Here is a 15,725-nt window from a genome sequence, read left to right on the forward strand (position 1 = left end):
CAGCTGTATAAATGTGGGTGCAGGGGCAAGTCTCTGGGGTCACTTGGACAGTTTGCTGATGATGCGGATCAGCGCTGCGTTCTCCTTGAGGCACTGGTTGTCAGCCCAGAAGTTGGACAGGCCCTTTAGCTCCTCTTCCAGCCTTGCGCTCCAGGGCCCGGTGCTCAAAATCTCCAGCTCCAGGAGGGCCGGCCTCTCTGCAAAGCACTCCTGCCTCTGCGTGGTGCGCTCCAGCTCCACCCTTTAACTGCGCCAGCCCCAGTGTGGTCTGGGTCAGGGCCTCACGAAGTCTCTAGTTCTCAACGCGCAGCTTTGCGTAGAGATTCCTGAAGCCTCCCTAGGGCTCTTCCGATTCGGGCTGGTGTTCTGGGTTTAGGTCTTGCTGCTTCTGGAGGGGAAGGGCTGGATTCTGGGCTGATGTTGGCTGGCTTCACCTCCTCCCCCTTCACAGGCCCTCTCCTCTCCTTGCCAACTCTGCAGTGCTCCCTGGAGGCCTGTGGTCCCTGTCCCTGCCCATCAGGCGCCTCTACTCTCTGGGGCAGGGCCATCAGAATTCTCAACCCCACAGACTCGGGGCTGCCAGGAAGGGTCCAGACTCTGTGCGCCTTGCTCTTGATCAGGATGGGAGAGTAATATAAGGGGCAGGCTGGCAGGGGGGAGGGGCTGCGAGGTTGGCTGATGGCCCCACCCCCTGATCGGGCTGGTTAGCTGGCTACACTGGGCGTCATAGGGACCGGCTCAATCAGGGCCATCTTCTGCAGGTTTGTGTCTCCGCTGGCTCCGGCCCCAGTAGCCCAGCGCCACTGCTGCGAGGACTGGGGCTGAGGTCCAGACCCCCTGAGGGCTTGTCTCCCCACTGGCTCTGGCCCCAGCAGCCCAGTGCTGGCTGGGGGAAGGGGATGCAGAAGGTTGGCAGGCCAGCCCCAACCCCTGGTCGAGCTCCGTCGAACTCCCAGTCGAGGGGACAATTTGCATATTACCCTTTTATTATCCTATACTAGGGGCCCGGTGCACCAAATTCATGCATGGGGAGGGGGTCCCTCAGCCTGACCTGCACCCTCTCACAATCCAGGACCGCTGGCTCCTAACCACTCTGCCTGCCTGCCTCATTGCTCCTAACCTCTCACCTGCCTGCCTCGTCGCCCCTAACCGCCTCTGCCTCGGCCCCTGCTGCCACAGCTTGGTCCGGAAGGGTGTCCAAAATGATGTCCAGAAAGTCGTTTGGCTGTCCAGTCTAATTAGCATATTATGCTTTTATTATTATAGATAATAAAAGAGTAATATGCAAATTGACCCTAACAGCGGAACGACCAGTCGCTATGATGCACACTGACCACCAGGGGGCAGACGCTCAACGCAGGAGCTGCCTCCTGGTGGTCAGTATGCTTCCATAGGGGGAGCACTGTTCAGCCCGAAGCCGGCTCATGGCTGGCCAGCGCAGTGGTGGTGGCAGGAGCCTCTCCCACCTCCGTGGCAGCACTAATGGCTTAGGCCCACTCCCTTAGTCAGACATCCCCTGAGAGCTCCCAGGCTGCAGAGGGGTGTCTGACTGCCAGCTTAGGCCTGCTCCCCAGGGGATCAGGCCTAAGCCATCAGTTGGACATTCCCCGAGGGCTCCCGGACTGCAAAAGGGCGCAGGCCGGGCTGAGGGATCCCCTCTACCCGTCCCCCCCTGAGTGCACGAATGTGTGCACCAGGCCTCTAGTACATTTATACTAATAATAGCCTAGGTCAGTGGTCAGCAAACTCATTAGTCAACAGAGCCAAATATCAACAGTACAACGATTGAAATTTCTTTTGAGAGCCAAATTTTTTAGACTTAAACTATATAGGTAGGTACATTGTTATTAACTTAATTAGGGTACTCCTAAGGCTTAGGAAGAGCCACACTCAAGGGGCCAAAGAGCCACATGTGGCTCGTGAGCTGCAGTTTGCCGACCACGGGCCTAGGTGGTCATCACGCCCTCACGCATCACGCCCTAACGTCGTCACAAGATGGCTGTCACAAGATGGCCATGTGCACAGCGGAGGCAGGGCCCGGCGGAGGAGGCAGGTCGCAGCAGGGGAGGGCAGTTGTGGGCGATCAGGCCAGCAGGGGAGCAGTTAGGCATCAACCAGGCTGGCAGGGGAGCAGTTAGGTTGCGATCAGGCAGGCAGGCAGGTGAGCGGTTAGGAGCCAGCAGTCCCGGATTGTGAGAGGGATGTCCCAGATTGGAGAGGGTGTAGGCCAGGCTGAGGGACTCCCCCTCCCTCCCATTCACGATTTTTGTGCACTGGGCCTCTAGTTATATAAAAGCAAAGGTCATCACCAATCCCACTGTCCTGAAATAGCCATCATTAGCATTTTGTTGATCACATCCTTGCTATTTTACAGAAATTGGGTTATAGCATAGTGTTTTGTTTTGTTTTTATTGTGGACACTTCTCATCTCTTCCTCCACATTAGCCCCTCCCCATCCCTGCCTCCAGATAACCCATGTTAACAACTTAGTTGACATCTTTTAATTTTTGCATGTGTACTCAGATAATCCTAGATAACCAATATATACACATATATAAAAAGACAAGGTCTTTCTGTCCTTGTCTGATGTACAAAAATAGAATCATAATATACATGCTTTTCTGGTAGTGTGTTAAATAAAAAACCCTACATCGTGATTTAAGAATGTCTGTGTATCATTTGTAGACCACATTAGAGCATGCAAGCCTGAAGAGCCCAGCTGGGATGAAGATTTTGCAGATGTGTACCATGACCTAATTCATTCTCCTGCCTCTGAAACGCTCCTAAATTTGGAACATAATTACTTTGTTAGTATCTCAGAACTGATTGGTGAAAGAGACGTGGAGCTGAAAAAATTACGAGAGAGGTATTTAAAATTTCTTGCACTATCATAATTAAATGTTACATCGTCAAATGTGTCCTGCAGAACTTGTTTTTATTTTGTTATAAAATATAAGAATAAATAGAAAAAATTCTTTAATATTAGAAATTAATTTTCTTGTGTGTTTAAATGTGTAATTTCAATTGGGAAATCCTCATAAGTTTATAAAACTTCTCAAGTGATTTATTGAAATAAATAATGGTGACTTTATATATTCTATTTCTCATAAGAACAGCTTATTTCTGTACAAAGTGCTTTGGATGCTGTCTTAGTCAGTTCAGGCTGCTATAGCAAAATACCATACATTGGGTAGTGTAAACAACAGAAATTTGTTTCTCACTCCTGGCTTATAGATAGTACCTTATTGATGTGTGCTCACATGGCCTTTCCTCACTGTGTGCTCTTACTGTGTCTTTTCTAGAGTGAGAGTTCTAGAGTGAGAGCTCTAGCATCTCTTCCTTTAATTCCATTATGTGGACTTTAACTTCGTGGTCTTTTTTAAGCCTAATTACCTCCCCAAAAGCCCTACCTTCAATACCATCATATTGGGGGGGTGGCGTGGGATTAGGGTTTCAACATATGAACTTGGAGGGGACACAGACATTCAGTTCATAACAGGTGCCCTATCTCATCCTTACCAAAATCCTACTGTTATACCCATTATGCAGATGAGGAAACTGAGGCTATAGTAACTTGTCTAAGGAAAAGCTAGAATTTGAAACCAGGAAGTCTGACTCTAAAGCTATTAAGCACTCTGATGGCGAACCTATGACCCGCGTGTCAGAGGTGACACGCGAACTCATTTTTTTGGTTGATTTTTCTTTGTTAAATGGCATTTAAATATATAAAATAAATATCAAAAATATAAATCTTTGTTTTACCATGGTTGCAAATATCCAAAAATTTCTATATGTGACACGGCACCAGAGTTAAGTCAGGGTTTTTCAAAATGCTGACACGCCGAGCTCAAAAGGTTCGCCATCACTGCACTATACCATACTGCCTCCCTATTCAGGACCCATTTAAAACCTTGCTGTGACTAAGTCCATAGTCTCAGTTCATTTTGTAAGTTTATTTACATTCGGGGGGAAAAGGCAAAAACACTAACAATATTACAAGAAATGTTGATTAGATTTGAATTCATTTTGTATGAATTACTTAATAGAGTATGCAGTGTTTTTATGATCCACTTTTTTCTTCAGAGTAAGTAAAAAATTGCTAGCATTATTTTAAAGCATAACTTTCTAGACTGCTTCCTAGTAATTCTATAATTAGTAATTCAGGACACGTTTCTTCCAAATAACCCATTTTGATCTAGCTGACTCTAATTACATTAAGTTAAAAACATTTATTTATAAGACTTTAGGTATATGTGGCATTAAGATAATTTTTAGTGTTGCTGATGTAAAATTTCTTTAATTGTGAAAGTTTATTAGGAAAAATTACATATTATGAAATCAGTCCCAAAGAAATAAATTTAAAATGATGTACTGGTTTGCTTCTGGCCTTCATTAGCTTCTCATTAGAAACTTTGGGACTAGCAAGATGAGAATAATGTGTTACTTTGAGGGTTGTCATAGTTTAAAAAAAAACTTAAAACACAGAAATCATAGCAAATAGATTTAATCATTTTTTCTGTGGCTACTGTCTTTTGTGTATCAGATCAGTATTCCTATATTGCATAGATTTGTAACTTTTCATAATAATTCAACTCCTTTGGACTTTTTATTCTTATATCCAATAAGATATTAGAACTGTTTCTGGTTCAAAAAGAACATGATGTTTTGAGGCATTTGTCACTCTTTATGTGTTTGGGTTTGCTGATTAGCTGTTTTGAAGCAGTTTATTTTTTTCTAGATGGGATACCTGTAGTATGGGTAGTTGCCACTGGGTAAAGAGTTGAAGCTGTGTCCCTGGGGGAGAGAAACATTCTTTTTTCTAGTTCTTTATTATGTAGCCAATAAAATTGTGAATATATTTTTAAGATAAGAACAAAATAAAATTAGATTTTTAAATATCCTATATAATAAAAGGCTAATATGCAAATTGTCCCCTCGGGAGTTTGACCGCTCACTATGATGTGTGCTGACCACCAGGGGGCGGTGCAGAACAAAGGAAGGCCCCAATCGGCCCTGATTGCCTGCCAGGCCTAGGGACCCTACCCGTGTACGAATTTTATGCACCTACCCATGTACGAATTTTCCTACCAGGGCTTCAACTAATATAACTCATTCTGAATTTGTTCTTGGATCTCAGGTTTTCTGGGACTATAGTCATTCTGCCTATTAAGGTATATGAAAAAATTCCCAACGTGGCCATCTATAGTTTATATCAATAGCTTTTACTGTCCTTTTATTCATCTGGGGAGCTACTCTAAATTGTGGCCCATTTTGCTGCCTAGTCACTACATCTCCCAGAAAACTTCAGTAGTGACCATCAGTATTCTGAGACTTTTACCTTTTGGGAAGCTGAATTAACTTACTAAATTTCTGCATTTATTGGAACTTTAGACTTTTTCCCCCTCTATCCTGGAATAGTTTTTAATAAAGTTTTATTATGCTATTATTTTAAAAAATGTTTTTATTGATTTTATAGAGAGGAAAAGAGAGGGATAGAGAGATAGAAGCATTGATGAGAGAGAAACATTGATCGGCCACCTCCTGCATACCCCACACTGGGGATTCAGCCCACAACCAGGGCATGTGCCCTGACCAGGAACCAAACCGTGACCTCCTGCTCCATAGGTTGGTGCTAACCACTAGACACACTGGCCAGGCTGTTACGTTATATTTTTGAAATGTCCTTTGACCAAACTTCTTGATAGGACTTTGCTTTTTTTCTTTCTAAAATATAATCAATATTTGAATACATTTCTTTTTTTAATATATTTTTATTGATTTCAGAAAGGAAGGGAGAAGGGAGAAAGATATAGAAACATCAGTGATGAGAAGAATCATTGATTAGCTGCATCCTGCACATCCCCCACTAGGGATCGAGCTTGCAACCTGGGCATGTGCCTCGATAGGGAATCAAACCATGACCTCCTGGTTCATAGGTCAACGCTCAACCACTGAGCCATGTCAACTGGGCAATACATTTCTTTTTAAAACAGTTTTATAGTTTATCTTTCACATATCCAAACTGTTAGCTTAAAAAGGAAATATGAGCTATGTTGCTCTTAAGGTCCATAATATTTATCGCAAAGGTGAACAGTATACTTAAGGTAAGTTGGAATTCACTAGTATTTGTGGAATTTCACCCAAAATTTTGCTTAATTCATTTATCCAATGTGTAAGCAGAAGTGACACATTTTCCTATATCTCCTTTTATTTTAATTCTATTTTACATCTTTGAAAGTTTCTGCCCTAATCATTTTGGCTCAGTGGATAGAACGTCAGCCTGCAGACTGAAGGGTCCCAGGTTCGATTCCGGTCAAGGGCATGCAGCTTTCTCTCTCATCGATGTTTCTTATTCTCTATCCCTCTCCCTTCCTCTCTGTAAAAAATCAATAAAGTATATATATTTAAAAAGACAGTTTCTAAGCACAGCATCAGTGCAGTTATTATGATCTTTTTTTCCAGAGTGTGTTCAAGATTATATACAGTTGTCAGAATTGTCATGCCTTACATACATATGTCTGAAATATAATATTCCCTTTGATCTTAATCATAAAAAATATATACTGTGTTATTAATACAGGGTGGGGCAAAAGTAGGTTTATAGTTGTGAGTACATGAAACAGAGTTTATTGTATTATTTGTTAATTATGGTATTTTTTATAGAAACAACTGTAAACCTACTTTTGCCGCATCTTATATATCATTAGCTACTTGTGTTTCTGATACATTTAAGGTAAAAAAATATTCGTGACATTTTATTTGTTGAGTTCTTATTTATTAGTCTTTCTTTTTCCCCACTGGAAATTTGCTTCTTTTGGCATACCAGATTCAAGATATTTTTTTAAATGTAAAAATGGCAGTGATATATTTTATCCACTAGAGGGAACTGTGTAATGTAAAATATTAATACATTCATATGGAAGTTTGTATTTATAAATATTTAGCAGTTCTTTCTGTTTTAAATAAAAATCTTACTTGCTAGCATAATCTTCCCCTGACCTCTAGTAGTTATTAAAAAGTTAAGGGGGTCACCTACATTAGAATTAAGTGGGGACTAAGTGGTGTTGAATATTTAATATTAGAAGATATGTATAGAAATATGTAAATGTCTGATGTATGGATAAATTTCATTTATCAGATACATAAGTATCTTAATCAGTTGTTATAAAGAAGTATGAACTTGCTTCTAAGAGCGTTTATTTAAATTAACTAGAATGATGTAAAATTCTTTTAGTTGATGTCTGTTTCATTCTTTCTAAGTTTGTTTAAAATATGTTTTAGAACAAACTTTTTAACACATTTGCATTAAAAGATAATTTTTAATTTGAAAATTTGAATGAACTTATTAAAATATAACATTACAGAAAGGCAACAAACTGTAGGTGTAAACTCACTAAACTTTTACAAAGTAAGTACACCCTGTAATCATCACCCAGCTCAAGAAATAGAGTATTTCCAGCACTGCCAAAGGCTTCCTGGTGTCCATCTAGTCACTACCAATATCCCCCATAAATAACCATTATATGAACTTATAATACTATTGATTAGTTTTTCCTGTAGGGAAAACCATTTTTAGTGTCTGCACATTATTTATTTGGATAGATGAATAAGGTAAGACTAAAGCATATTTTTAGTAGTATTTTATATTTCTCTGTAAAGGCAACTTGTGACTTAATAGCAGTTTGATTCTTAGAGTCTAATTGGCAGCTTCTATTTATAAACTAACTTTCAAAGATTGGAGTTACTTTTACTCATGTATAAATAAATAGAAAATGCGTTTAAGTTGGAATTGCAGAATATCTTTGAGGAAATCTTCAGATGAAATGGGGTTTGGACTTTTAAACAGCCATGGAAATTGAAAGATGACCTAGATTTTGACGGCTTTCATTTTGCATTAAATTTAGATTAAAATTTAGCTTCACAAGGCCGTTGTTGGGTAGCTCAGTTGCGTATAGCATCATCCCGATACACAAAAGTTGTGGGTTCAATCTCCGGTCAGGGCACATACATAAGAAGCAACTAATAAATGCATAAATAAGTGGAACAACAAATCTATATTTCTCTCTTTCTCTCTCTCCCTCCCTCTTTCTAAAATCAATCAATTAATAAATAAAAATTTAGCTTCACAAATGATGTTGTTAATATTATATGAAATTATCATTATTATTTCCACATCTCCACTTAAAAGGCTTAATAATATTTTCCAGGTATTATAGTTGCCATTCTTGGACATATTCCTTTAAAATAAAAATTTTATTTTTACTTTCTAGAGATTGTTCAATGAATCTGGAGTGGTCATATTACCTTAAAATTCTAATGATATATGTGATCTTCTTATTTATGTTTTAGACAAGGTATTGAAATGGAAAAAGTGATGCAAGAGTTGGGAAAATCACTGACAGATCAAGATGTAAATTCACTGGCTGCTCAGCATTTTGAATCCCAACAAGTAAGTAAAGTACAATGGATTTTAGATATGCAGTTACTTTTTTTTTTCTTACTTATTTTCATAAAAAAATTAACTAGTTGGTATATTGTCTGTGTTTAGGACTTAGAAAATAAATGGTCAAATGAATTAAAACAATCGACTGCCATCCAAAAACAAGAGTATCAGGAATGGGTGATAAAACTTCATCAGGACCTAAAAAACCCCAACAACAGTTCCCTCAGGTATTAATCATGTATTATTCTTATTAGGTGAAAGTTCACTGTTATTAATAATTTGTGTTTATTGTAAAATTGAACCTTTTTAGTTGTAGATATTTTTAAGTTACCAAAGAAAATTCAAGGTAATTTTATGCTTTTTTAAAAAAATCTTTATTGTTGAGAGTATTACAGATGTCCCCCTTTTTTTCCCCCATTGCCCTCCTCCACCAGGTTCCTATTCCACTCCAGGCCTTCACCACCCTATTGTCTGTGTTCATAAGTAATACATATCCTATCTAATAATAGAGAAACATGGTAATTAACCATAACTTCGCTACCCTTCCCATTGGCTAATCAGCAGGATATGCAAATTAACTGCCAACAAAGATGGCAGCCGGCAGCCACCCAGCTGAAGCGAGCAGGAGGCTTGCTTGCTCCAGTGATGGAGGAAGCCAAGGTTCCCCGCCTGCCTCAGCCCACCTCTGAGCTCCGGATGCAACAATGTTGCAATTATAGAAGCTAAACAAACCCCAGATACCTGCTTTCAGCCAGCAACGGGCTCAGAGGTTAGAGCGCCAGTGATGGTAACAGAGTTTCAATTATAGAAGCTAAACAAACTCAGATACCGGCTCTCAGCTCCAGTGACAGCTATAGAAGGTAAATAAATCCCAGAAAAAAAAAAGAAAAAAAAAAAGAGGCTGGGAGCTTCAGTCACCCTCCAGCCTGAAAACGGTCCTCAGCCCCTCACCCAGACTGGCCAGACACCCCAGTGGGGACCCCCACCCTAAAGGGGGTGTGGCCAGCTGCAAACAGCCATCAGCCCATCATCCAGGCTGGCCAGGCACCCCAGTGGGGACCCCCACCCTGAAGTGGGTGTGACCAGCTGCAAACAGCCATCAGCCTGTCATCCAGGCTGGCCAGACACATCAGTGGGGACCCCTACCCTGAAGGGGGTGTGACCAGCTGCAAAAAGCCATCAGCCCGTCATCCAGGCTGGCCAGGCACCCCAGTGGGGACCCCCACCCTGAAGGGGGTATGACCAGCTGCAAACAGCCATCATCCCCTCATCCAGGCTGGCCAGGCACCCAAGCGGGACCCTCACCCTGATCCAGGACACCCTTCAGGGCAAACCAGCCGGCCCCCACCCGTGCATCTGGCCTCTATCCTATATAGTAAAAGGGTAATATGAAAACTGACCCTAACAGCAGAAAGACTGGGAATGACTGGTCACTATGACACACACTGACCACCAGGTGGCAGACTCTCAATGCAGGAGCTGCCCTCTGGTGGTCAGGTCGCTCTCACGTGGGAGGAGCTCTGCTCAGCCACAAGCCAGGCTGATGGCTGCCAGTACAGCGGTGGTGGTGGGAGCCTCTCCCACCTCCTCAGCAGCGCTAAGGGTGTCTGACTGCAGTTTAGGCCTGCTCCCCGCTGGCAACTGGACATCCCCCGAGGGCTGCTGGGCTGCCAGAGGAATGTCTGATTGCCATCTTAGGCCCAATCCCCCGGGGAGCGGGCCTAAGCCAGCAGGTGGTCATCCCCTGAGGGGTCCCAGACTGCGAGAGGGCACAGGCCGGGGTGAGGGACCCTCCCCTCCCCCCCGAGTGCACAAATTTTTGTGCACCGGGCCTCTAGTCTATAACAATAAAAGCATAATATGCTAATTAGACTGACATCCTTCTGGATGTCCTTCCATCCTTCTGGATGAAGCTGGGGCTGCAAGGGAAGCCTGGGTCCCAGGTACCTGCTGGCAGCCGCAGGGAAACCCAGGTCCGTCCCGGGTGCCTGCCAGTGGCAAGAGAGAGGGAAGCCCGGGTCCCGGGTCCCAGAGGGAAGCCGGTGCCGGCAGCTGGGGGAAGGAAGGCCTACTCTTGCACAGATTTCGTGCATTGGGCCTCTAGCATTCATATAAGATCTTTGGTTAATTTCTTCTCATTCCCCCCTCTTCCCTTCCATGTGAGATTCATCAGTCTGTTCCATATTTCCATGCCTCTGGTTCTATTTTATTCATCAGTTTGTTTTGTTCATTATATTTCTTGTTCATCTATTTTGATTTTTAGATTCAATTGTTGATAGATATGTATTTATTGCCATTTTATTGTTCATATTTTTTATCTTTTTTTTTTCCTTCTCCTTCTTCCTCTTCTTAAAGAATACCACATTTCATATAATACTGGTTTGGTCGTGATGAACTCCATTAGCTTTTTCTTGTCTGTGAACTCTTTATCTGACCTTCAATTCTAAATGAGAGCTTTGCTGGGTAGAGCAATCTTGATTATATGTACTTGCTCTTCATCACTTTGAATATTTCTTGCCACTCCCTACTGGCCTGAAAAGTTTCTGTTGAGAAATCAGCTGATAGTCATATGGGTGCTCCCTTGTAGGTAACTAACTGCTTTTGTCTTTATGCTTTTAAGATTCTCTCTTTGTCTTTAACCCTTGGCATTTTATTTATGACTAGAGGCCCGATGCACAAAATTTGTGCAAGAGTAGGCCTTTCTTCCCCTGGCTGCCGGCACTGGATTCCCTCTGGCACCCAGGACCTGGGCTTCCCTCCAGCTGCTGTCAGGCACCTGGGGCCCCGGCTTCATCCAGAAGGTCGTCTGGAAAAACATCTGGCCTAATTAGCATATTATACTTTTATTATTGTAGATATATCTTGGTGTGGGCCTCTTTGGGTTCCTCTTGTTTGGGACTCTCTGCGCTTCCTGGACTTGTAAGTCTATTTTTTTCACCAGATAGGGGAAGGTTTCTGTCATTATTTCTTCAAATAGGTTTTCAATATCTTGTTCTCTCTCTTCTCCTTCTGGTACCCTCATGATGCTAATGTTGGTATGCTTGAAGTTGTCCCAGAGGCTCCTTACACTATCTTCATATTTTGGGGTTCTTTTTTCTTTTTGCTCTTATGATTGGGTGTGTTTTTTTTTTTTTTTTGCTTCCTCATATTCCAAATCATTCATTTGATTCTCGGAATCCTCTACTGTACTGTTTAGTCCCAGTAAATTATTCATTTCAGTTAGTGTGTGCTTAATTTCTGACTGGTCCTTTTTCATGTCTTTGAAATTCTCGCTAAGGTCCTTGAAAGTCTCACTAAGTCCCTTGAAGCTTTCATTAAGATCCCTGAGCAACCTTATAACCATTGTGTTGAACTCTATATGTAGTTGTTTGCTTGCTTTCATTTTACTTAGTTCTTTTTCTGAGGATTTGTTCTGTTCTTTCATTTGTTACATTTCTTTGTGTACACATTTTGGCTGCTTCCCTGAGTTTATATCTATTTATTAGGCAGAGCTTCTGTGTCTCCTGGAATTGGTAGAGTGGCCTTGTATAGGAGGTGTCCTGTAGGGTCCAGTAGTTCAGCCTCCACAGTCACCTGAACTGTGTAGGGTACTCTAGCAGTGCCCCCGAGTGAGCTATGTGCACACTCTTGTTGTAGTTGAGCCTTGATTGCCGTTGGCATCATTGGGAGGAATTGACCTCCAGACCAATTGGCTGTGAGGACCAGCTGTGACTATAATGGAAGAGCTGCTGTGCAGGAGACACCCCTGTGGAGCAGGACTTGCTTCAGTGGGGCTTTGGTGCTCACTGAGTCTGCCACTTGAGTGTGTCGCTTTTGGATGTGTAGAGTTGTACTCTAGTATGGTCTGAAGCTGTCCACCAGGTGCACTGGTTCTGGGGCCTCCTGGGAGGTGCAAAGTCAGGTATTGCCTGAGGCCACCTGGCAGGAGCTACAGAGCAATCTGCAGATGGCTGCTACTTATATTGGGCTTAGAAGTGTTCAGGCGAGGCCAAGCTGTGAATCAACATAGGTTGGTGCTAATGCTGAGTCTTGGGCACCTATTGATAGGTATGGGGCATACTGATGCCAGCTGCTGCTTGTTTGAAAGATTTTAGGAAAGTCCGAAGCCTGAGCCAGGCAAGACATTCATATGGAAAAGCTGCTGCAAACAGCTTTGGTGGGTTTGCAAATTGGATGGGTTTTTTAAAAAGCCTTTTGTTTCATAAATTTTATGTGGATTATTTTGAAAGAGGGTTAATTGGTTGGTTTAATATAGTGGTTTCTCCCCTAGAACTTAGCCTTGTAAATTTCTTAGGTGTATATAACTAAATACCCCAAGTACTATCTCTTGTTTCTTTTTTTTTTTTTTTTTTTAATATATTTTATTGATTTTTCACAGAGAGGAAGGGAGAGAGATAGAGAGTTAGAAACATCGATGAGAGAGAAACATCGATCAGCTGCCTCCTGCACACCCCCCACTGGGGATGTGCCCGCAACCCAGGTACATGCCCTTGACCGGAATCGAACCCGGGACCTTTCAGTCCGCAGGCCGACGCTCTATCCACCGAGCCAAACCGGTTTCGGCAATCTCTTGTTTCTTTAAAGTGGTTTCCTTCAGTGCAATAAACATTAGTTGAATGCATCTTAAATGCTAAGTATTATCAAAGCAAAAAAATAAAAACATTACCTGCCCATGTGGAGCTTATATTCTAGAGAGGTTGGAGACCTGTAAATAAAATAAAACTACATAGAGCGATAGGTGCAGTAATAGCATGTACAAAGTACGAAAATAGTATAGAGGACTTTTCGTGATTTATAACTTACATGGTTCCTTATGGCCTAATTACATTATATTTCATAGATAACCCAAGAGCTTGACAGTGCTTTGTTATTTCCCAGCTACCCTATCTAATAAAAGAGTAGTATGGGAAATTAACCATCACCTTGTCACTCTGTCACAAAGATGGCAGCGCCCCAGTCCCCTCAGCCCCATTGCTGAAGTGTCAAGGCCTGTTACCACTCCGGCGGGCTGATCGCCGCAGTGTCCGGGCCTGTGGACCCGGCCGGGGGCCGCAGGGGCGAGCAGGAAGGAAGGCATGACCTGCCCGCTCCGGCAGGCCGCTGCAGTGTGTGGGCCTGTGGACCCGGCCAGGGCCGCAGGGCCGAGCAGCGAGGCACAACCTGCCCACTCCGGCGGGCCAATGCAGCCTTGCTGCTCTGCCGCCACCGCCTCCGCCGCTGCACTGTCTGGACCCAGGCCCCCAGCCCCGGCAACCCAGGCCCCCAGCCTGCCCTGGGCTCTGCTCAAGGAGGAGCTGGGGGCCTGGGGTTTACTAAACTTTACTGGAGCTGCTTCCCACACCCCCAGCCCCTGCCCCAGAACCGCGCTGCCCGCAGCAAGGTGCCCCGGCAGCTTCCTGACAGGCAGGCGGCCAGGAAGAGCTGAGTAGAGCGGGGGCTGCAGGGAGCCGTGGAAGGGCATGGCCACCGGGGCCAAGCTCCTGGGGGTCTGAGGAGAGCGCGTGAAGGAAGAGGAAGCTTCGGAAAAGTGGCCAGCCAGGAGCTGGGGCCGTGGAGTCTGCAGGTGTGCAGACAGGCCTCCGCCTGAGGGGCAAGCGCTATGGCTTCAGCGAAGTGGCTAGCCAGGAGGCGGGCAGCCCAAGGGGCGCAGAGCGGCGCCAAGGCGGGGTGCACTGGAGGGGGCTCAGGCCTGGGTAGGGTGCTGGCAGGCGAGGATCTGCCTCGCCCGCGGAGAGCGAGGTTCTGCAGTGGCCCCAAGACCTGGGAAACAAGAGGCAATGACTGCCGGCCTGGAAGGACGCCCAGGCGGAGGGGTGCAGACTCGCAGCCCTGAGGCGGGGGTTGAGGGGTGGCACCATCTCAGTGGAGGAGCACTGCACTGCTGGGTACCCCACTGCGGTGGTTTGGTGAAGCTCCCCGCGCTAACCGGGCCTTGCCGCCGCCTGCGCACTTGAGAGGCCGGGACTCCTGCTCCCGCCTTGGCCCAAAAGCAAGCCTGCACCCACCCTGCGCCCAGTTCCTGCCCCACCCCACCCGCAGTTCTCGCCCCGCCCCGCCCCCAGTTCCCGTTCCTCCCCATGGGGGCGCTTGCCTGCACAGTGAGTGCCAAGCCTACCACCTGCTCCCCAGAAGGGGAGGTAGTAAAAAATGGGGGTGGGAGTGGGGAGAGGAAAGAATGTGGAGCATCCATGATGAAGAGGTGCTTGAGAACAAGGCTCGGAAGCCTCACGGGGAGGTTTGTTCAGTTTGTCCTGTGGCTGTCCCTTAGGAAAGGTGGAGAGCATGGCTGTGAGGGCTCCCTGCACACTGAATCCAGTTCCATAGCCAACTGGAATTGGCCTCAGTTTCCTGGTCTGTAAAATGGATTAAGCGTGTCCCAGTGCCTTCACTGAGCTTTGAGGGCCAATTGAGATACTATATAAAGAAAATGAGTGAAGACGTGAGAAAGAACAGGAAGGGCGAGCAACACAAAAGAAAGATTGGAAGGAACCTGTAAACCTATTGTCACTTAAATAGGGAATATAGTCAATAGTGTTGTAATGACGGTATGAAGCCAGGTGGGTACTGGAAATATCGGGGAACACTTTGTAAAGTATATGATTGTCTAACCACTATTCTGTAACTAATATAAAACCTGAAACTAATACAAAATAATATTGAATGTAAAGAAATGAAAATAGTGAAATTTTTCTAAAGTTCAAAGTTTAAATAAAGGCTGTAAAGGAAGGAAGGGGGAGAATAAAAATAGTGTTTTTCATTTTACCACTTTATTGTCTTTTCAGTACATGAAAAAGACAGTTGTCTTTATATGGTGCTTTTATACTTTTCTAAGTCATTATCTCATTTGATGTTTAGGGCAACTTAAAGACAAGATAATTATTCCCTCCACTATTCAAAGAAAGGAATCTTGGTGTCTGGCCCCAATGATTCAATCGTCAAGCCCTTATTGTAAAGCAGGGTTAGTGAAATTTTCTGTGAAGGATCATATCTATACTAATAAAAGCCTTGGGGGTGATCTGGCCAGCAGGGGAGCAGTTAGGCATCAATCAGGCCAGCAGGGGAGCAGTTAGGTTGCGATCAGGCTGGCAGGCAGAAGCGGTTAGGGGCAATCAGGCAGGCACGCAGGTGAGCAGTTAGGAGCCAGCGGTCCAGGATTGTGAGAGGGATGTCCAACTGCAGGTTTAGGCCTGATCCCGGCAGTCGGACATCCTGGGATCAGGCCTGTCAGACATCCTGGGATCAGGCCTGTCGGACATCCTGGGATCAGGCCTAAACCAGCAGT

General features: G+C 44.4%; 1 protein-coding gene across 1 annotated transcript in view; it reads left to right on the forward strand.

The window, feature by feature from the left end:
- Window positions 1-15,725, forward strand: part of CUNH12orf4 (chromosome unknown C12orf4 homolog) — a 50,501-nt gene that overhangs the window by 8,415 nt on the left and 26,361 nt on the right. Inside the window, 4 exon segments of the mRNA XM_023759941.1 lie at window positions 2,686-2,701; window positions 2,704-2,866; window positions 8,350-8,449; window positions 8,549-8,670. Of these exon segments, the coding sequence (XP_023615709.1) occupies window positions 2,686-2,701; window positions 2,704-2,866; window positions 8,350-8,449; window positions 8,549-8,670 (401 nt within the window).

The sequence above is a fragment of the Myotis lucifugus genome, unplaced genomic scaffold (assembly GCF_000147115.1).
Source record: "Myotis lucifugus unplaced genomic scaffold, Myoluc2.0 scaffold_167, whole genome shotgun sequence".
NCBI lineage: Eukaryota > Metazoa > Chordata > Mammalia > Chiroptera > Vespertilionidae > Myotis > Myotis lucifugus.